The 21,340-nt window shown below is 53.2% G+C and overlaps 1 protein-coding gene across 1 annotated transcript; it reads left to right on the forward strand.

Moving 5' to 3' along the window:
* The first annotated feature begins 3,273 nt into the window (after positions 1 to 3,273).
* On the forward strand, positions 3,274 to 20,893 carry SLC26A9 (solute carrier family 26 member 9). Its single transcript, XM_045876939.2, has 19 exons — positions 3,274 to 3,694; positions 6,256 to 6,395; positions 6,516 to 6,626; positions 7,261 to 7,436; positions 9,160 to 9,324; positions 9,898 to 10,050; positions 10,355 to 10,437; positions 11,192 to 11,339; positions 11,641 to 11,754; positions 11,963 to 12,040; positions 12,607 to 12,702; positions 14,582 to 14,688; positions 15,303 to 15,372; positions 15,510 to 15,602; positions 15,735 to 15,848; positions 16,462 to 16,743; positions 17,808 to 17,862; positions 18,983 to 19,128; positions 20,813 to 20,893. The coding sequence occupies exons 1-19, from the start codon at positions 3,570 to 3,572 to the stop codon at positions 20,891 to 20,893; spliced, it is 2,337 nt and encodes a 778-aa protein (XP_045732895.2). The 5' UTR covers positions 3,274 to 3,569.
* The last annotated feature ends 447 nt before the right edge of the window (positions 20,894 to 21,340 follow it).

Consider the following 21,340-nt stretch of genomic DNA (forward strand, 5'->3'; position numbering starts at 1 on the left):
AAACAGGGCCAGATGGCGAAAGGACAAACATGCGGAAATAAGGAGTTTGGGCTTGATCCTCCTGGAAATGAGGAGGCTGAGGGTTTCTGATCAGGAGGTATAGGCTGGAGACAGGGAAATCAGTCAGAAGACTAATGCAATAGTCCAGGTGTGAGATAAGAGCTGAGGGGGTGAGGGACAGGAGGGACACTGGAAAGAAATAGCAGTGACATTTGATGAACAGCTGAAGATGGAGGCCAGGGTGGGGAGAGAAAGGGCAGGGACAAATGTGAGGGTGGCCTGGGTGACAGGGAGGCAGATCCCACTGAGGAAATGGGGAAGTGAGGGGGCGCTGGGTTAGCAGGGTTCTGTGAAATCAGATGTTAACCCCCTCCCCCACAAACACACTGCTAGGACTTAGAACCTTTGAAAGCAGCCTGGGAAGGGGTTTCAGGGGCCATCCACCACCTGCCAGGGGCCCGGAAGCAAGATCTCCCATCACCCCCTCTTCCAAGGGGCTCTTCCAAGGGGCTCCCTCTTCGGGTCCAGCTCCCCTTCAACATCTTGGCTATTCCCTTGCAGACAGTCTGTTCAGTGGCCAGGGACAGACCCCAGGTCCTTCTCCCAAGCCAGGCTGGAGCTCTGGTTCCTCTGGACGGTCATGCTCCCCACTCATTGCTCCCAAAGGGCTAGCCAGGGAAGCCACTGGAAAGCTAGACTCTTGCAGCCCCTGGAGAGGGTGGGGAGGAGAAGGAGGAGCAAGGGCACCTGCCTCACTGAAGGGTGAAGGGCTGGAAGGAAGCAGCCTCCCATCTTAATAATAGTAGTCATCACCGTTACCATTTACTAGGGGCCTGGGAAGCCCAGCCACTTCACACACACAGTCTCATTTCATCCTCATGACAACCACCCAGGACTCTTATTATCCCCATTTACAGATGAAGAAACTGAACCTTTTTTTTATTATTCTTATGTTAATCCCCATACATTACATCAGTAGTTTTAGATGAAGTGTTCCATGATTCATTGTTTGTGCATAACATCCAGTGCTCCATGCAGAATGTGCCCTCTTCAATACCCACCACCAGGCTAACCCATCCTCCCACCCCCCTCCCCTCTAGAACCCTCAGTTTGTTTTTCAGAGTCCATCGTCTCTCATGGTTCGTCTACCCCTCCGATTTCCCCCGCTTCATTCTTCCCCTCCCGCTACCTTCTTCTTCTTTTTTTTTTCTTAACATATATTGCATTATTTGTTTCAGAGGTACAGATCTGAGATTCAACAGTCTTGCACAATTCACAGCGCTTACCAGAGCACATACCCTCCCCAGTGTCTATCACCCAGTCACCCCATCCCTCCCACCCCCCATTCCAGCAACCCTCAGTTTGTTTCCTGAGATTAAGAATTCCTCATATCAGTGAGGTCATATGATACATGTCTTTCTCTGTTTGACTTATTTCGCTCAGCATAATACCCTCCAGTTCCATCCACGTCGTTGCAAATGGCAAGATCTCATTCCTTTTGATGGCTGCATAATATTCCATTGTATATATGTACCACATCTTCTTTATCCATTCATCTGTCGATGGACATCTTGGCTCTTTCCACAGGAAGAAACTGAATCTTTGAACCCAGATCATTCTGGCTCTAACACGTGTGCTGGTTTTCCTTGCGTCACTCTGTCTCGCACTTCTCCCACTGAAATGTCTCCCATGCCATTGCTCTTACTCATTTCTGCCCATGTCTTGTCCAAAACACCATTTATGGATTCATTCCACAAACACTTGGTGAGTACGTACGAAGTGCCTGGCGAGGGGCTGGGCATAGGCGCTGTGGGCAGATTCAAATTCCTGCCCCCTCCCAGTTGGATATCACCCTGGGGGGTTGCCAGGCATCCAGCCCTTGCTTATAGGTTCTTTTCTTTTAAGATTTTCTTTATTTATTTGAGAGAGAGAGAGAGAGCATGAGCAGAGGGGATGGGCAGAGAGGGAGGGAGAAGCAGGCTCCCCGCTGAGCAGGAAGCCCAATGTGGGGCTCGATCCCAGGACCCCGGGATCATGACCCGAGCCGAAGGCAGACGCTTAACCGACTGAGCCACCCAGGCGCCCCTGCTTATAGGTTCTGATGGGCCTTGGGGTCCCATGACCAAATGAATGGAATGCACCAGCCCAAACTTCATCAGCTTGGGTACAATCCTACCGATAATAGCAACTCACATTTGCCTAATTTTTTGTACATTTTAAATCTTAAAAAAAAAAAAAAACATTTTTTGTACATTTTAAACATTTTTAAATACATTTTGTACATTTTAAATATTTCTTGCCCATAACTCATCTGATGCTCACAACCCTGTGAGATAGATATGTTACTCCCATTTTACGGACTAGGAATCCGAGACTCAGAGGGATGATGTTGTTTGTTCCCTCACCAGTAAAGCCAGGATCAGAAGCCAGGTTTCTGGACCCTTAGTTAATGTACTTTCCATCTCTCTGCCATGTTCTCTTCCACAAAAGGCATCCACCGGCCTGCTCCCCTCCGATAACCCCTATGCACCCAGGTTCTCCCGTAGGAAGCCAAGGGGCATCCCTAGCCCCCCGAGTGATTTCTCACTTCCAACCCCATCTCAAATCTTTTGTCAAACTGCCATGGCCACCCACACTCCCCACCTCCTTCCTTCAAACCTGCCCCACCTCCTCCCTCTCCCTCCTTCCTCCAAGGTCCTCCCAGGGGTTTCTCCCAGCTGCCAGGAGCAGGGGACAGGAGGAGGGACCAGTCGGTCATTGTAGGAGGAAGGGGGGATGGTTCCCACAGGGAGCTCCTCTGGGCCTCAGGGGCCCTGGCACTCAGCTCTGCCCTGTTCAGCTCCTGGAACATCAGCAAGGTTGCGCAAAAAGCAAGGAGGAGAGAAACACCAGTACACAAGGGTGGGGGAAAGGTTAGACACAGGAAGCCGTGGGAGAGCCAGCTGGTTCAGACCATCCTGACTTCCCCAAACGCACCATTATGCCCCTGGGAAAACCTGTTAGTGAAGTCCTAGGTGTCTCTTTCAAGCAGGGTCTTTCTGAGGTCACCCCAGCCATCCCCCTGCCTCCGGGCAGGCCGTTTTCTCTATTTCTTCCAAGCTGACTTGCTGAATGCTATGAGCCTTTCTGCTGGGGAAACTGAGGTCTGGGGAGGGCGAAGGGGCTTGTTGGGGCACCAGGGGCCAGGGTTGAGGGCGGGGGACAGGACCCACAGGCTGATCTCCAGCTGTGACGTCTCCTGCCCTTGCATTCCCACCTCCTCTTTGCCTGGTGTTCGGCGGGGGTAACAGTGACGTCACACGTGTGGCGTGCCGGCCACACGCTGAGCACCAAGCAAAACAGCCAGGGCAAGTGTGTGTATCATCAGTGCCTGGGAAGGAAGGCCACCAAAAGAAGTGAGTCTGGTGGAAAGACCTGAAAGCGGGAAGGGAGGCACCTGGCTGGGTGGGGGCGGGGAAAACCAGAATAAAACCCTGCTGTGGCCAGAGCTAGAGAGACCTGGCGCTGGTGAGGGATGCCCTTCATCTTCCCCTCCTCTGCCTCTCCCAAAGCTTGTCAATGCCCCAGACATGAGCCAGCCCAGGCCCCGCTACGTGGTAGACAGAGCCGCATACTCTCTCACCCTCTTTGATGATGAGTTTGAGAAGAAGGACCGGACATACCCACTGGGAGAGAAACTCCGCAATGCCTTCAGGTAACATGGCCCAGAGCCCAGACACCTCTTTCCTCTGCTCCCCACAAAAATCTTGTCTGCACTGGGGTATGGCTCCTGTGCTGGTATGGCTCAGACGGGGCTTGGGGAAGCCCTGGGGAGGGGAGGTTCGGAGCCCTGATTTTAAGATCCTACAACCGGGTGGGAGTGTCAGAGCCCTTCCTTTAAAGTCCTGTTCCCTCCTGATCGAGAAAAATCTGAAGCCACCACCACTCTGTGTCCTTTGTCCTCTTTCCCTCCTAGATGTTCCTTCCTTCTCCTGATCCAGAGAATGCCCAAAGGCAGCCCCTAACTTCCTGGGCTTTCCTAAAGGGTACCTACCAGGATACGGTCCTGCCAGACTCCCGGGGCTCTTTCCATTCTCAGATCTCTGGGACTGTGCTGGTGGGTAGCAGAACCTCACCTCCAACGAGGGGGCTTCATGAGATGATCTCTGCTCATCCTGCAGAAACCCGAGGCTATGAGCTTCACCTTCCCCCTTCCTATACTCCTGGCAGACCTTGCTCAGTCCTGGCTGTGGGCTGGCTTACTCTTCCTCACTCCTCTGGGGAAACAGCTGATTCAGTTACCTGGATTGAGGTCACTGGCAATGGCTGAAGTGGCAATGCAGGTGGAACTGGTTTAGGCTGGGGGAATCACCCATTTGAGTCTTCCCTACAAACCCTGGTCCAACCCTGCTTCTCCTGGGAGCCTCCATTTCTGCCAGGCTACAGCCAAAGCCTTGGGGGTTCAGTGTCCCGGCACCATACCCACCGCTGTGCTCCTCGGACAGGTGGGCTCTGCCAGCCTTAGCTCCCAAACTAAGCTGGGAAGTTTGGGTTGTTTCTGTGCTGGAGGGCTGAGGGTATCTGCTGTTGGCCGAAAAGATTATAGGTTAAAACTCTAAAGTGATGGAGGGAACGAACAATTCCCACGAGGCTGGTGTTGAGCCTTAAACAGTGCTGCCGGACACCCAGAAGGTTCTCCAATAAGTATTTGTTCAATGAATGAATGAATGAATGAATGGCTAGAAAACTAATCCCTCTGTCCACTTCCCTCTTGGCCTCTGAAGCCTCTGTGTAGGTGTTTGGCATCTGTTTCCAGTCCTTCTCTCAGGCTTCAGATTGCCTTGCCCGACATACAGCAGGCTTGCCAGTTAGGCCCGGCAGGTATGAGCCCTCAGGGGAGTTGCGTGTCGTCCCCCAGTCAGCTGTCTATTTGTGAGTCCAGTTTTCCCTGCCACAAACAAACCTGAGCAAGTTCCTGCAGGGCTGGTTCTCCCTTAACAAATCTTAAGAGATGCTTTAAGCTATTTGCCACCAGTCCAATACCCTGTCCACCATCCCAAGGATGGGAGAGGCACCCATCTGCCCCCAGAGGATGTTGATGGTGATGCCCTTCCCAGAGTGGTGGTTGGGACAGAAAATCTGTCCAGGCTCTACGCAGGGCGCAAAGCATTATCTGTGTTGATTTCAGTCTTGGGTGCCATCCAGGGGACTCAGGATCAGGGAAACTATTGTTGAACAACAGCCAAGAGCAGGAATTGGTGCCAGGAAGGAAAGGAGGCCTAATCAGAGCAGGCCAGTGAGTCACCAAATGGGCCCCGAGTATCTGAGTTCCCTCAACTGGGAGAAGAAAAGCAAATGCCTCCCACCCCTTCCAGTCATCAATCCACGAGCTGTCACCATTGCGTCCGTAGGCCCTTGTTCCTCCCACTCCTGAGTTTCTATGAAAAGTCCTCCAGGTGTTCAACAAAGAGGGGAAGAATCAACTTTCCCCACCCTGCAACGACAAACGAACAGCTCCCCCATTCTTTCCGCCCCCCGGTGAATTAGCAGTAGGAAGAACGCTAGCCCTGGAGTCAGCAAACACGAAGGACAGGGGGTCTGCCAAGGCATACCCTACAGGGATGAGGGAGCCTTCTTTGGGGGGCAATGCTAACAAAGATGGCGGCAACCCCTACTCTGAGTTTCAATACCAGCCCACGCTTTCACTCATTCATGCATTCATTTACTCAACAAATATTTACTCAGCACCCCAATACAATGTACAAGGTATACTAGATGAACAAGAGAGCCAGACTTTGGGCCATGGTGGGGTTTGCTGTCCAGTGAGAGCGATAGATGAAAAGCAAGTAATTTCAACCCACTGTGTACACCAAGATGCAGGAGCCCAGACCTGGGTGCCCTGGCCTGTGTTCCATCAGACTGGAGACAGACCATCTGAGATAGGGGCTGGACCCCGCAGCTCGGAAGGCTAAGTGGCCACAAATCCATGCCTTTACGCCAAGTCTTGTGGACGTCCCCGATGAGCAGCCAGCTCCAGAAGATGCCCAGCTAAAGCCCAGGGCATGTGGATGGCGCTCTAAAGAAAGCCCCTGCATTTTCTTCTCGGTGTCCCCGGCATATTGCATGGTGTGGGTGCTCACTGAATTCTGAATGAATTCCGAATGAATGAGTGAGTGAATGAATGAATGACCAGGAACGGGATCTTAAAAGCCCTCCCCCACTCGGAGTGTCCAAATCACGCCATGCCGACTGGAAGCCTGCCCTCTTCCCCTCCAGATGCTCCTCGGCCAAGATCAAAGCTGCGGTGTTTGGGCTGCTCCCCGTGCTCTCCTGGCTCCCCAAGTACAAGGTCAAAGACTACATCATCCCCGACCTGCTGGGCGGACTCAGTGGGGGATCCATCCAGGTCCCACAAGGTGAGGGGTCGGTGCCCTAGGTAGGCTTGGCCTGTTGCTCCCCCTCCTCTTCTCCCGGTCCCCCATGGCCTCCATAACCCAGCCATGCCCCTGAGCCTGCAATCTCTTTTTCCTTTGTAGGCATGGCGTTTGCTCTGCTGGCCAACCTTCCTGCTGTCAATGGCCTCTACTCCTCCTTCTTCCCCCTCCTCACCTACTTCTTCCTGGGGGGTATACACCAGATGGTGCCAGGTAAGGCCTCACCCCTCCCAGCAGGCAAGGTGGCCTGGACCCCAAGGACAGGTGGCGTGGCAGAGGGGCTTCGGGTGTTTTCCATCCACATCCTCCTAGAGTAGGTGCCGTTGGTCCCGAAGGGACTGTCACTGTGGGCGTCAGTCTCAGGTCCCCTGTGGCCTTAGAGAAACCACATAGCTGCCGTGAACTCGGTTAGAGCTCCCTGTTCTGTCTCCCTCCCTGGAATGTGTCGGTAGAACAGGATATAATATGTGCCCTAAAGTGCCAAACAGACGTGAGAAACTACCAAGTCACTCTCAGGCTGGTCCCGGCAGGGACACTTGGAGCTCTCTGGTGCTAAGTGACACGGAGAGAAGGCGCCTAGTCACAAGGCCTATTTCTGGGTCAGGCACTGCTTGCGTTTCCAAACTCATTTCTTCATACGCCCAGCGAAATACTAACAGCCGAGGTGAAAGCACCTTGAAAGTATAGGTCCTGGTGACGTGTGAGCGGTTGTTGTTTTGCTGGAGAGGAACGTTGGAGGTGTGGGGACCCGTCCCTCTGGGGGCAGGGAAGCTCTCCTGGGCCCCTTTCTGTTGTCCAGGGATGCGGTCCAAACCTCTGACTCTTGCCGGCTGGGGGGGCACTGCAGGTACCTTTGCGGTTATCAGCATCCTGGTGGGTAACATCTGTCTGCAGCTGGCCCCAGAGTCGAAATTCTGGGTCTTCAACAATGCCACCAACAAGAGCTACGTGGACACGGCGGCCATGGAGGCCGAGAGGCTTCATGTGTCAGCGACGCTGGCCTGCCTGACTGCCATCATCCAGGTGAGGGGACAGCCACGTCCCTGCCGAGGGCCCAGCCTCAGGAGAGCATCTTTCCGTCCTGCCCCTGCCTCCAAACCCCAGTTTTAACACTAAAGCTGATTCAGGGCTCTACCTCCTCCCACTTCCCCATTCCGGGGCCACAAAAGACCTTGAAAAATTGGTGTCTCTCCTCACCCACCTCCAGCAGGTCCGTAAGACCAGCATCTGCACCTGGCAAAATTGTCCTGAGTCCCAGACTGTCTGGAAGGCTCACGCTCTCTCTCCACCACCCTCTCCAATGCCCATCCCTCTGCCAGCACGGTCCTCCTATTTCTCTGACATCCCTTATTTATCCACCTCCGGCCTCCTCTGCGCCAAGTCACAGGCTCACCTGCACCACATCGATTGCACTAATTGCAAAGGCCTCTGCTGGGGTTGGGGGGGAGGGTTATTTTTTGTTTTAAGATTTTATTTATTTAAGAAATAGAGAGAGAGCACGAGCAGGGGAAGGAGCAGAGGGAGAGGGAGAAGCAGACTCCCCACTGAGCAGGGAGCCTGACACGGGGCTCGATCCCAGGACCCTGAGATCAGGACCGGAGCCGAAGGCAGACGCTTCATGACTGAGCCACCCAGGCGCCCCTCTGCTAGGTTTTATGAAGGGAAACACTGCGTGGTGGAACACAAAAGCAGGAAGCAACCTCAGAAGACACCTTTAATTCGTCCATTCATTCATTTAATGTTTCTGGTTGCTTTGCTGAGCCAGGAGCTGGGCCTTAGGAGAAAGATAAGCAGAGAAGAGGCCCGGTTCCCCAGGAGCTCCCAGCCCAGCAGAGGAAGTAGCCATGTCAACAGATAAACTTGTAGACCATGAGATAAGCCGCATAATAGAGCTATGTTCAAATGGCAGAGAGTCAGGGAAGGCCTCGCCTCAGAGAGGAGGTGACATTTGACCTGCATCTTAAAGGATGAGTAGAGGTTGGCCAGGAACCAAATGAATGAGGCACAGAAGGACCTGCAGTGCCCCCCCAGCCGGCAAGAGTCAGAGGCCTGAGAGTATGAACTGATCAGGGAATGACAAGGCAAGAAGTTTGGCGTTGGACAGCAGGAGGCTTTTGGGGGATGGGCCAGAGGGAAACGTAGGCAGAGGCTAGACAATGAAGGCTGAGGTCTGTCCCCTACGCAGCACCTTTGGGTCGGATTAGCAGTTTATAAGGATCATTCAGGCCATAGAGAAGAGAGGTGGGAGGTGGATTAGAAGAATCAAAGCAGGGGGCCTGTCAGGAAACTGCAGAGGCCCAGGCAAGACTCACGAGGGCCTAGACCAGGGTGGTGGCCACAGAGAGGGTCCCCACAGTTGCCCCCATGGGGCAAACTTACGGAACATTTGGCCAGGGGCGTTAAAGGGCTTGGCGGTAGGCTGGATGTGCGGGTGAAGGAGGATGACCCCCAAGTTTTTGGTTAGCCCACTGGGTGGATGGTGGTGTCATCTACTGAGAGAGGAAACACTGGGGGAGGACCCGGCTTATTTTTCAGATAAGAAAACTGAGGCCAGAGAGAGGAAGAGACAAAGAAGCCCACGCCCCAAAGCAGACCCGGGGTCAGCCGGCACAGTAGAGGGCCAGTCACAAAGGGCTCATTTCCCTGGGGCTGCTGCATGGAGCTCCAGCCTGGGCTTGGGTCCGGCAGGTGTGGGCACCACTGACCCTTCTCGGTCGTCCCCCCTCCCCCACCCCTCTCGTCTCAGATGGGCCTGGGCTTCGTGCAGTTCGGCTTTGTGGCCATCTACCTCTCCGAGTCCTTCATTCGGGGCTTCATGACGGCAGCCGGCCTACAGATCCTGATCTCGGTGCTCAAGTACATCTTTGGACTGACCATCCCTTCCTACGCAGGCCCGGGGTCCATTGTTTTTGTGAGTCTAGGAGCATACCCCTGCAGATGGGGAGGGGCTCAAGCAGGCACAGAGCCGGGGTTACTGTTTGAAGAAGTTGTGAGCCCCTCCTTACAAGATGTTCGCAAGCAAGGGCTGGTTGACCCATGGTTCAGAGAGGATTTTCAGGGGGTTCCCACTTTGGGAGGGAGGGCGAAACTCATGACTTTGAGGGCTCACTGAGGTTCTCTATGGTTAATCCCTGCTGAAAAGGAGCTGTGCACTCTCTATCAGTTCCCCAGTGTAGTGCCTCAACCCCTCCTTGCCCGGGAAGTCCTTCCTTATGTCTAATCTCCAACCCTCCTTCTTGAGCTTGAATTCTTTCTAGAGAAAGAGGAAGAGAATCAGCATTCCCATCCTGGCATGAGCTCCCAGCATGCCCTTTGGGAGAGGGAAGTGGGAGATGGGGTGCTGTGGGTGACCAGGGTCTGAATTCGGCTTTGGTGTGCCTCCATTTGAATTGATGACATCCTTCCACGGGGTTAGACACCCAAGGGTGGGGATAGTATGGGAAGAAGAGGTGGGAGCCCATGAGCATGATGCTCTCTCCACCAGACCTTCATTGACATTTGCAAAAACCTCCCCCACACCAACATCGCCTCGCTCATCTTCGCCCTCATCAGTGGCATCTTCCTGGTGCTGGTGAAGGAACTCAATGCTCGTTACATGCACAGGATCCGCTTCCCCATCCCTACGGAGATGATTGTGGTAAGGACCCTGCCCTGGGCTGGGGTGTTGGGGGCCAGGCTGGAGAGGCCATGAGAAATGGGATTCAGCTCCAGCCAAAGCCAAGGGGGCCCCTACCCACTTTTACCTCCCCCTCCACTGGCAGCCAGTAGAATAGGGGGTTGGGTGAATCCATTCCATCCCTCTGTACATGGCTCCCACTCTTCCTGCTTCTTGGGTTGTTCCTCTTTGAGGAGGCAGGGGAATGGGATTTGGGGTCCCCAGAGAAGAGGGAGGCTTGGGAGAGACCCCTGCCAATCCCCATTCTCCATTTTGGGGCTTACAGGTGGTGGTGGCAACAGCTATCTCTGGGGGCTGTAAGATGCCCCAAAAGTATCACATGCAGATCGTGGGAGAGATCCAACATGGGTGAGTCTGGGTGGTCAAGAAGCCTGCCCACCCCCTACCAACACCCCTCCATGAAGGCCTGGGCTCAGAGACCCAGATGAGACGACCTCTATGAAAGAGGATTGTAGACTCTGGGACACCGACCGAATGGGAATGGTTTCTGTTACTTTATTACAGAAGAGAGCCATACAATCAGCCAATGCTAGATGTGTTATGAACAGTGAATCTTAACTACCACACACACACCCCAAAAGTCTCATTTACTGGATGCCGCTAAAGCAAAGCCTCTCTGATCAGCCCTTTGCTGGCTCTTTGCCAGCTCTAATGCGTTGGCTCTTTTCCTCCATGTGGAAAGGAAACTATTAGCATCAAAACAACACGTATGGAGCATCCACTCTGTGCCAGGCACCACGCTGGGCCCTGGGAGGGGAAGGGCGGTGTTTGTGCCACAGGGCAGGAGTGGAGGGTGGAGGGGGAGAGGGCAGGGAGTGGTGGTGGCTGTGGATCTGTGCACAGATGAGCATAGAGTCCAGAACCTGGGCGTGAACACATGGGGCCCCCACCCCTTACTGGCTCTGGGACCTCGGACGAGTGAGGTTCTACGTCTTGGTTTCTGCTTTGTCGATGGGAGTAACGGTGGCTGCCCCACGGCGTCATACTGAGGACGTAGATCTGGCACATAGTGGGGCCTTGCTGGTCCCTGCGGGTTGAGGAAGGACTCGCCCTCCCTCTTCTCACACGTCTGGGCCCTGCCTCCTCTCTGGCTCCCTGGCAGGTTCCCCAGTCCTGTGTTGCCTGTGGTTTCCCAGTGGAAGGACATGATGGGCACTGCCTTCTCACTGGCCATCGTGGGCTACGTCATCAACCTGGCCATGGGCCGGACGCTGGCCAGCAAGCACGGCTATGACGTGGATTCTAACCAGGTAGGTCCAGCCACTGCCAGCAAGGCCCAGCAGGACAGGCCGGGTCCCACAGGTGTACCGTGGGGCTCTCTGGGCTGCAGTGAGGAAGGTGCCTGCCGGTGAGGAGGAGGGGCTCTGACCACGGGAGGCTGACTTGGCTTGGTTGGGAGTGTCTGGCTTTTCTAGCAGCAGGGTCATTCTCAAGTCCGAGGCCCAAGATCCAGCTTGCATGGATGACTACATTTGGTCTATACCCGCCGCCCACCCCCCGTCCACCCCCCCGCCGCCGCCCCAGCCTCCAATCCTGCCCATGTCCCCACAGGAGATGATCGCCCTGGGCTGCAGCAACTTCTTTGGCTCCTTCTTTAAAATCCATGTCATTTGCTGTGCTCTCTCTGTCACTCTGGCTGTGGATGGAGCTGGAGGAAAATCCCAGGTGAGCGTTGCACCAGGGGAGTGGGGCAAAGAGGGGAGAGGGGAAGGAAACAGTTGCCCCAGAGAAGCCAGGGCCCCTGCAAGCCAGGCCAGCTGCTTCTCCAAACTTCCTCTTCCCTCATCGGTCTCTACACCACCAAAGGCATCTGTTGGAAATAAGAGCAAGAATGTCACACCTATGCCCTGTTCCCAACCCTTTCTCGGAACAGGTGGCAAGCCTGTGTGTGTCCCTGGTCGTGATGATCACCATGCTGGTCCTGGGGTCCTATCTGTACCCTCTCCCCAAGGTAAGAGCGCAGTGGGAAAGCGGAGCCCAGCAGGAGACTCCAGTACAGACAATCCCCAAGTGTTGCGTAACCCTCTACAAAGTGCCCACATGGTCACACTTTGTCCTAATCACATCCTGTGAAGTCGAAAACACAGGTTCTACTTTCCTCATTTTACAGGTGAGGGAAACTGAGGCTGAGAAAGTCTAAGTGATCTGTGGTGGTACAGCTCACAAGTGCAGGGCTGGTCGCCAACTCCAGCCTTCTGACCTAAGGGTCAATCCCCCCATCAGCGTTTACAAGTGCTTAGGAGTGTCTGACTAGGAAGGCCCTGGACACCAGGTGGTTTGGAGATGAGGGAAGAGGGGAGGGGAGGGGCGGGGCAGGGAAGAGCCAGGATGGGCCACATGGCCTAGCACCTGCACTCTCCAGTGCTAAGATGGAGTGCGGAGATTTGGGGGCTCTGCCAGCAGAGATGTTCTGAAACTGTAGCTCTGTCCTGCTGGACACCGGGGACGGGGGTGCATAGGACGGGGAAGAAGAAGGGGACACCTCAGGTGAGAAAGAACAACGTTCTGCTTCCCCAGTCTGTGCTAGGAGCACTGATAGCCGTCAACCTCAAGAACTCCCTCAAGCAGCTCGCTGACCCCTACTACCTGTGGAAGAAGAGCAAGCTGGACTGTGTAGGTATTGGGTGGCCTCTGGGTATCCCTCCAGGCCCCTGGCCCCCTCCTCCAACCCTGTGGCCCTATCAGCTCTTTCTGTCGGTGATCCCTCTGCTCTGCTCCTCCCTCATTGCAGAACAAGCTATTAAGATCCCAGGTTTTGGAGTGAGACATCCTATGTCCGCATCCTAACTCAATGGCTCACTGGCTCTATGGCTTGGCCCTAAACCAGCAAGTCCCTAAGCAAGTCCCTTAACTTCTCTGAGCCTTGGCTTTCTCATCTGAGAAATGGGTATCTTATACTCTCTACCCACCCACCAGGGTTGTTTATGAGGAAGACGAGATAATACAAGTAAAGAGCATGTTGTCTGAATTGTGTCCTGGGTTCAGTAAAACTTATCTATGATTATTTTTATGATCTGTAGTTCCAAAAAAAGCAAAAAGAAATAGTTTTTAAAAACAACAATAACAAAAACTCTAGAACCTAAAGCCAGTATACCAGGATCTTGAGTAAATTGCCAGATTTCTAGGGAGTGCTATTTCCTCCTCTCTAATGGGGATGACAGTCATGGCTTCATCACCCACTGGTTATGAGGATTAAATGAGATCACATGGGAAAGCACCCTGCAACCATGCAACGCTCAGCAAACATGACTGATTGTTATGATTAGTCACTGTCCCAGCGCATCTCACGGTGGACAATAGTATTAAGGCTACCAGGTACTGACAGCTCTGACAATGATCCCCATTTAAGCTCCACCATAACTTATGAGAGAGGATTTCCTGACCTCCTTTCAAGATTATGAAACCAAGAGGTGCCTGGCTGGCTCAGTCAGAAGAGCATGCAACTCTTGATCTCCGGGTCGTGAGTTCAAGCCCCATGTTGGGTGTAGAGATTACTTAGATACATTAAACTTAAAAAAAAAAAAAAAAAAAAAAGGATAATGAAACCAAGGCTCAGAGAGGTTATGTAACTTGTCAAAGGCCACAGGGTTAGTAAGTGGTAGAGTCAGGATTGGAACCCAAATCTTAGACGTCAAACTTCTGCGTGGTACTGTCTCCTGGGGTTACCTGCATGGTACCCGAGGAAGATCCTTAAAGCCAGAGAAGTGAGCAGTCCATCTGGGGTCCCCCAGTGAGTGATGAGGATAGGGGAAAATAATGTTCCAATTCCCACCCCAAAGATCTGCTTTTATCCCACCATGACAATAGTCCCTGATATTTACATTGTGCTTTGGGCTCCCATCTGAACCTCACAGTTCTCTATAGGATGTGGGCAAAATTATTTCCTTTAGAGGGATTTGGGAGACTGTAAAGGACAATCAAGGGGGCAACCATCCAAACTGCATCCAATCCTGCCCTCCACCCACACAACCAGACCCCAGGCCATCAGACTGGGAAGACCACTGAGCATGTGTTGGGCATACACAGAGAAGATGGAGAAAGGGAGCTCATGTTTGTTGAGTGACCACTGGGCGCCCATCACTAGGCTAGGACCCTTAGGTGCTTTTGCTCTTTAATCCTTTCATGAAACAGGTATCATTACTCCCCTTTTGTGGATCAGGCAACTTGGCTCACATCACTAGTAAGTGGGAGAATGAAACTTTGGACCCAGGTGTATCTGACCCACATGCTCTCAGCATACGCCATGCTGCCTCCCTGTGTGGGCTGGGGTTGTCTACTAAAAACCAAGCAAGCTTGCTCGCCACACTCAACCTAGGGGAAATGTGCAAGCATACCCAGAGCACCAATACATAAGATAATGCAAAAATGCCATGAAAAGTGGAGGGCGGGTCTGAGGTTGCACAAACAGAGAATGACCTTGGCTATTCCAGGAAGACCTCCCAAAAGAGGCAGCCTTCTCCCCAGGCCTGCTCTGACATCTCTCTCCTCACAGTGCGTCTGGGTGGTGAGCTTCCTCTCCTCCTTCTTCCTGAGCCTGCCATATGGGGTGGCTGTGGGCGTCGCCTTCTCCGCCCTGGTTGTGGTCTTCCAGACTCAGTTGTAAGTAACAGCGTCCCCCGCCTCAAAGGCACAGCAGTGGGGCCCCCGCACCCAGGCTGGGCTGACTGACCGCCATATCCTGAAATCCCCAGAGGAAGCCCTAATGGGCTCAGAGGGCTGGGGGCCCACCAAAGTAGAGAACAGGAGGGTAAGACCCTGAGTCTGTCCAAAGGCATTGCCAGTCCCTGGACCAAATGAGACCCTCCCCTGAGGCCAGAGGACAGATGCCGTGTCCTTCCTATAAAAAGGTTAAGAGGTTCAGGCCAGGGCAGGAAGGATGCTCTAGATGAGGGAAGCCCTGTCTTTTCTTCTTGAGAACTCAAAACCAAGAACCAGGGCCACCTAAGTTTGTCATCTTGCATACCCCACCTCTTCTCTGTGCTGAGCCCCAGGCTGGGAGCTATGTCAAGGGCCCGCCTGTCATCCTTCTAGTCATAGCCCAGCCACAGGCCACCAGGAATGTGTCTCCAGTGCAGAAAGACCAACACAACATGCCGGGGGAGGAGGAAGGGACCCATCCCACCCTGCTTCTGCCCTATCTCCCATCCCAGCATCCTTCCAGGCCCATTGACTATTAGCATGTTCTTATTTTTTTCTTTTCCCTTTTCACCCAGTCGAAATGGCTACACTTTGGCCCAGGTCATGGACACTGACATTTATGTTAATCCCAAGACCTATAGTAGGGTAAGTAATCCAAACTTACGACCTCCCTCTTTTGCTCTCCCCCCCCACACACACACACACAAATAAAGGAGAGTTAAAAAAAAAAAAAAAGCCAATAAAGACATTTCTGCAACCTGAGCTCAGTCTCCCTGTCCTAGGTCCAGGAAATCGAGGGGGTTAAGATTGTCACTTACTGCTCCCCCCTCTACTTTGCCAACTCGGAGATCTTCAGGCAAAAGGTCATTGCCAAGGTAAGGTTCAGAACTCTGGTGACCAGAAGGGCTGAACAGAGCGTAACCAGAAGATGGGAGAAAGGGGGCTGGGAGGCAGGCCACCTCCAAAGAGGGTGGAGGTCCAAACTGCTATTGTTTCTCTCCCTGCAGACAGGTGTGGACCCCCAGAAAGTACTGCTGGCCAAGCAAAAATACCTCAGGAAGCAGGAGAAGGGGAGGCTGATGCCCACACAGCAGAGGAAGTCTCTGTTTATGAAAACCAAGGTGAACTGGCGCTAGGAACAGCCTACCCTCTCAGATCCTGCCCCCTGGGGCCCCACCTCCCAGCACCCTTTGAGGCAAAGACATAAGGTCTCTGGGCAGTCTTCTCCTTAGGTGAGGGAACGCCAGCTCCTGGGGGTAACCATGGAGCTCCCATGGCCCCTCCTCATTTTCTGGCTAAGATAGAATATAGCCCATAGACTTATGAACAACCCCAAATGGTGAGCAGCAGTGAATTTGCTGGGGTGCCCACCCAGCTTTGATGTGGGGGTGGGAGTTCTGGGGAGAAGCAAGCAGGCACGGACACATGTAAAAAGGAGCACAATTGTTTCCCAAAACACTTTCTCCCACAGCAGAGTGGGCCAAGGCTTCCGTGCCTCTCCTGGATGGGTCCTCCAACTTTGGTTGGTGGGAGACTGAGCATGCAGGCCCTGCCTGAGGAAAGGGCGTTGGGAGATGCCTCCCCTGTGGGGTTCTGGGGGCTTGTATTCACCACCTCTATGTTCTTGACGTTATTGACCCCCACCTGCACATTCCTTGCCCCTGCCTCAACTATAGCAAAGTCTGATTCAGTTTGGTGATTCCCTGCAAACCGCACCGCCCCCCCCACCCCCAGACTGTGTCCCTGCAGGAACTCCAGCAGGACTTTGAGAATGCCTCCCCAACTGACCCCAACAACAACCAGACTCCTGCTAATGGCGCCAGTGTCTCCTACATCACCTTCAGCCCTGACAGCTCCCCAGAGGCCCACTGTGAGCCACCAGCCTCCGCTGAGACCCCCAGTGAGCCCAGTGACATGCTGGCCAGCGTCCCACCCTTTGTCACCTTCCACACCATCATCCTCGATATGAGTGGGGTCAGCTTTGTGGACTTGATGGGCATCAAAGCCCTGGGCAAGGTGAGGCCCCAGGTAGAGGGGGTGCCGGCTGCCCTCCACCCCAACACCCTCACCCCTGTTCTCCCACACTCCCTTTCTCTGGAGCCCTCACTTTGACAAGCTGAGAGAGGAAGCTCAAAAGGGAGCTTTCCCCCAGACATGATCAGGATAGGCTGCTCTCTGCCCAGGCCCAGACGAGCCCACGATGATGAGTGGCTGGAAAGGAATACCAGAGGGATATTCGCTGTCCCACCTGCCTTAGCACCCCTCTCTAGCAGAGGCCATCCCAAATTCCTTCTCAGGCCACCAGGAACCCACCCCAGGGTCCTCTGAGTAGAGTCCAGCTTGGCCCTGGTTCACGGTCTGCTGTTCCTTCCCACCCTCACCCAGACACTCCAGCATCAGTCAATTCCAGTCAACTGAGAAGAAAAGAAGACATAATATTAGTGCCCCACATTCTCAGGCCAAATCAGCAGTCCATGGGACAACTTGAATAAAGGTATCCATCCATCTGATACCTTTTCAGCAACGCTTCCGATGGTAGGGAATCAACAAGCCTCAGAGCTGGCTCAGAAAGGCAGTCCAGGAAAACCCAAGGCATACAGAGAGCATGTAGGCTGAGTATCATACACAGGACATCAGCCAGGTGCCCAGAAGGCCGCATCCCCAGCCGTGGGCTCAGCCTGCTTCCCTAGCCTGGACCCGGAGTCCAGGGAGGTCTCCATCCTCCCCTGCAGCTTCTGCCTGAAGCCACAAAGTCGGGAAAGAGGTGGAATCTGGAAATCTAAGCTATTGAGAGCAAAGATCTGACCCCATAAGAAGGGGGCACGGTGTCTTTAAGTGCCCGCCTCATTGGCAAAGCCCCATTTCTGTCCTGTTTTCCAGAAAAGCCGGCAGCCAACACTCCAGGGAGAAGCAGTGTGCTTTGCTGCTATTTTTATCTTTGGCTGCCAGGACTCTTGGGGTTGCTTACTTGTTTGGCTTCCCCTCTGAAGTGCGTTTTGTGAATCACTTTTGAGACCCACTCAGAACATTCCTTTCCTTTTGTCTCCCTATCCCAATACCCTTCCCCCCAACACTTCTAGCTGAGCTCCACCTACGGGAAGATCGGTGTGAAGGTCTTCTTGGTGAACATCCACGGTGAGAGAAGGAGGACATTTAGAGGAGCCCAAGGTTGGGGGTGGGTGGGGGAGGGGAGGAGCACCCAAGTAATTCCCCCCAACTACTACCTGCTCATAAGTGCTTCGAGCACAAGTCAGAAGAGACTGTGGCCAGATTGTGTAAATACCCTAGGGGTCTCAATAACAGAGTGAGGGGGGAGCGGGGGCATGGAGCCTAAAAAGGACAACTGGGATTCTAATTTGCCCCACTACTAATTTGCCTGTATCCTTGGCCAAGTCACTTCATGTCTAGGGATCAATTTCCACTTACGTCAAATTAGGGGGTTGATTGAATGAATTGGGGGATCTTCTCTAAGCTTGCAAGCCCATGAATGAGCATCAAGCACACTCACACACACTGTAGCTATCTGGGGAGCACAGAGGTACACAGTTTTATACACACACAATCTCCAAAGGGTGCATGTCCACAGGGCAGAAGACTTTCACATCATCAGTGCGGATGCTGAGTGCAGGGACGGGGACCCACGGCAAGCACACACAGACATATAACAGGTTGTGAGAGGGCACATGCACCCCACTTCTGCAGAGAACCAGAGCCCTGCTGGGGGCCAGCCAACTTCAGAGTTAGCCTGAGCAGGACCCAAGCTCTGTGGAACCTGCTCAGAGGGAGAATCTGCAATGGCAGTTAGCGTCAGTGGACTCGTCCCTCCCTGGACAGTCCTCAGGAACTCATCTCTAGCATCTGGTAAAAGTAAGGGCTCTGCCACACATTGGAGGCTGCGGGAAAGGTCTAGAGAAACAAGAGGAAGAACGAACCATCCAGGGGTAGAATTGGCAGCAGCCTCCTCGTGCACGTTTTCAGCCTTTCCCTCTCAATCCCCACAAAGTACGGACTCCCTGAATCAAACTGCTTCCTTCTGCCTGGGTTGAAGGTTCAGCATCCTCAAGCTCACGTTGCCCTCTGCTGTCCAGAATTGATATTGCAAGGCCAATGCCTTGGCCTGGCCTTTGGATGCCCCAAAGAGCACCATGCTCTGTCCTCTCTCTCCTTCCTTCCCTTTCCTCTCACCATCCTTCCTCCACCCCCAGCTCCAGACCACATGGCTGTTATCTTGCTGAAAGCTTTTTCCTCCTTCCAGCCCAGGTGTACAACGACATCAGCCATGGCGGTGTCTTTGAAGATGGGTGTCTAGAGCGCAACCATGTCTTTCCCAGCATACATGATGCTGTCCTCTTTGCCCAGGCAAATGCCAGAGAGGTGGCCCCAGGACGTGACTTCCAAGGGGTAAGGTCCGGGCACGTTGGGAATCCAAGGCCCTGGGGCACTGAAATGGCAGGACCAGGGGCATGAGAAAGAACCCAGGGGAAGTTTTGGGTTCCAACACCAAGTCTATCCTTCCACTTTTCTGAAACCGCCATTACAGAGTTCCTTATCTGTAGAACGAGCACCCTAAATTAACATCACCTACCTCACAGCGTTTTTCTTTTGCTTCCGTTTTAAGACTGATAATTATGCCTCTTATGTCGCTTGAAAGCACTTTGTATACTGTAATATCTTTTATTAATATTAATTTCCAGGTCCACAAACACTCAAAGCGTATTAGAGTATGCCCAGTATTCTGACACTGTTTACCTGCCCTCCTCCTCCACTCGTTCTAGAAGAGGCTTTGAGCAAAGGGAGGGGAGTAAGCCTGCCCGTTTTTTGTTTTTTGTTTTTTTTAAGATTTATTTATTTATTTGAGAGAGCGAGAATGAGAGAGAGTACATGAGAGGGGGGAGGGTCAGAGGAAGAAGCAGGCTCCCCGCTGAGCAGGGAGCCCAATGCGGGACTCGATCCTGGGACTCCAGGATCATGACCTGAGCCGAAGGCAGTTGCTCAACCAACTGAGCCACCCAGGCGCCCAAGCCTGCCCGTTTTAATATAGCGGAGCTTAGAGATTTCAGACTGGTGATGGATGAAGAGTCTGGATCCAAGTTTTGTCTCAGTTACTTGACATTTAATTTGCTAGCTCACTAAGTGGTGTGCAAATGAGCTACAAATCACACTGTTTAGGACTCCAGAAAGCTGGGGAGGCAGAAAAACTCCACCCCACTGACTGGGATCCCTGCCTGGGCCTCTCAAGCCACCTCCTCCCCACTGCCACTCCCAGGGTCCCTCTCAGCTCAGCAGCCCCTGCCCTTGACCTCCCAGGACTCTGTGCCCCAGACCTCCTTATATAGAAAACCTCCCCTGCCCTGGGTCATAAGAAAGGCTTTTCTGGCTGGAGCAACCATTTGCTCTTTGCTGTAAGAGACTGATGAAGGTAAAGCCATCTGTTCTAAGTGCTAAAAGACTGCCCAGGAAAACACAAGGCCCCTCCACACTTAGAGCAACTGTGCAGGAACAACAGGCTTTCTGGCCTCACAAGCCTTGTCCACAGAGCAAAAAGAGGGAGATTCTAGAAGAATCCTCACCATTTGTTATTGCACAAATGATGCCCAGTTACTATGGTTATATATCTAAAATAATTTATGTTATAGAATATATTTATATTTACATATTACAAAATATATTCATATATATAAATTAAACACACACTCACACACCCCTTTTTGATGGCATGGTGAGGTAGAAAGCCCGCAAATTGAGTTTGATTATCCTCCTTTTACAGATGAGGAAACAGATTCCCAGAGAAGGGAAATGGACTCCCCACGGTCAGGCAGCCAGCCAATTGTCCTTGTCGGCTAGGCCAACCTCCCCTGCCTCAAAGGTGTCCACAGAGGAGGGTAGCCCCAGATGCACCCCTCTGCTCTGAGAGGGAAGGCCACCCAATGCTACATTTTGTGAGGTAGATGAGGGAAGGCAGGGAAGAAGCAAGAGGGTGACTCATGTGGCAGAAAACATGGTGCCCACCCGGAGGCTGACATTTGCACCAGACTGTGTCATTCACTCATGGAGCTCATCCTGCACCTGTTTTCCCCCCTTCCAGGCTCCAGTGGACCCAGAGGTGTCCTTATACGATTTGGAGGAGGACAGCCCCAGCTACTGGGACTTGGAGCACGTGAGCTGACGGGCGGGGGGCATGGGGGGTATGGGGCCAGGAGCAGGAAGGAGACCCTCCCAAACCCAAGGTGTTCACGGGGCTCTCTCATGGCCAAGCCAGAGCCGTCACCTTGAAGGCCACAACATTTCTCTCTCATCTCTCTTGTAGTAACAGATCCTACTTCTTCTCATTCCCTGAGAGGCATCACATGGGGAAGGGAGAGACACTGGATGAAGTTCTTGAGAACTGACATCTATTCTTAACTGTGCGCCACATCCACACGTGATCTTGGACGGACACATAACACACGGGGCCCCAGTTTCTATCACTGTAAAGTAGGGGAGGTGTGGGTGATAGCTGGCCCTGTCCGCCTCCCAGGCTCCGTGGGGGATTCACGTGTTCCTTCATGAATTCAACAGACATGTGAGGACTGCTTGCCTGGCACAGTTCCAGGGTGGGCATACAGCGGTGAGG

The sequence above is a fragment of the Mirounga angustirostris genome, unplaced genomic scaffold, assembly GCF_029215605.1.
Source record: "Mirounga angustirostris isolate CCGP_5_RB_7025 unplaced genomic scaffold, mMirAng1.0.hap1 SCAF_6, whole genome shotgun sequence".
NCBI classification, from domain to species: Eukaryota; Metazoa; Chordata; class Mammalia; order Carnivora; family Phocidae; genus Mirounga; species Mirounga angustirostris.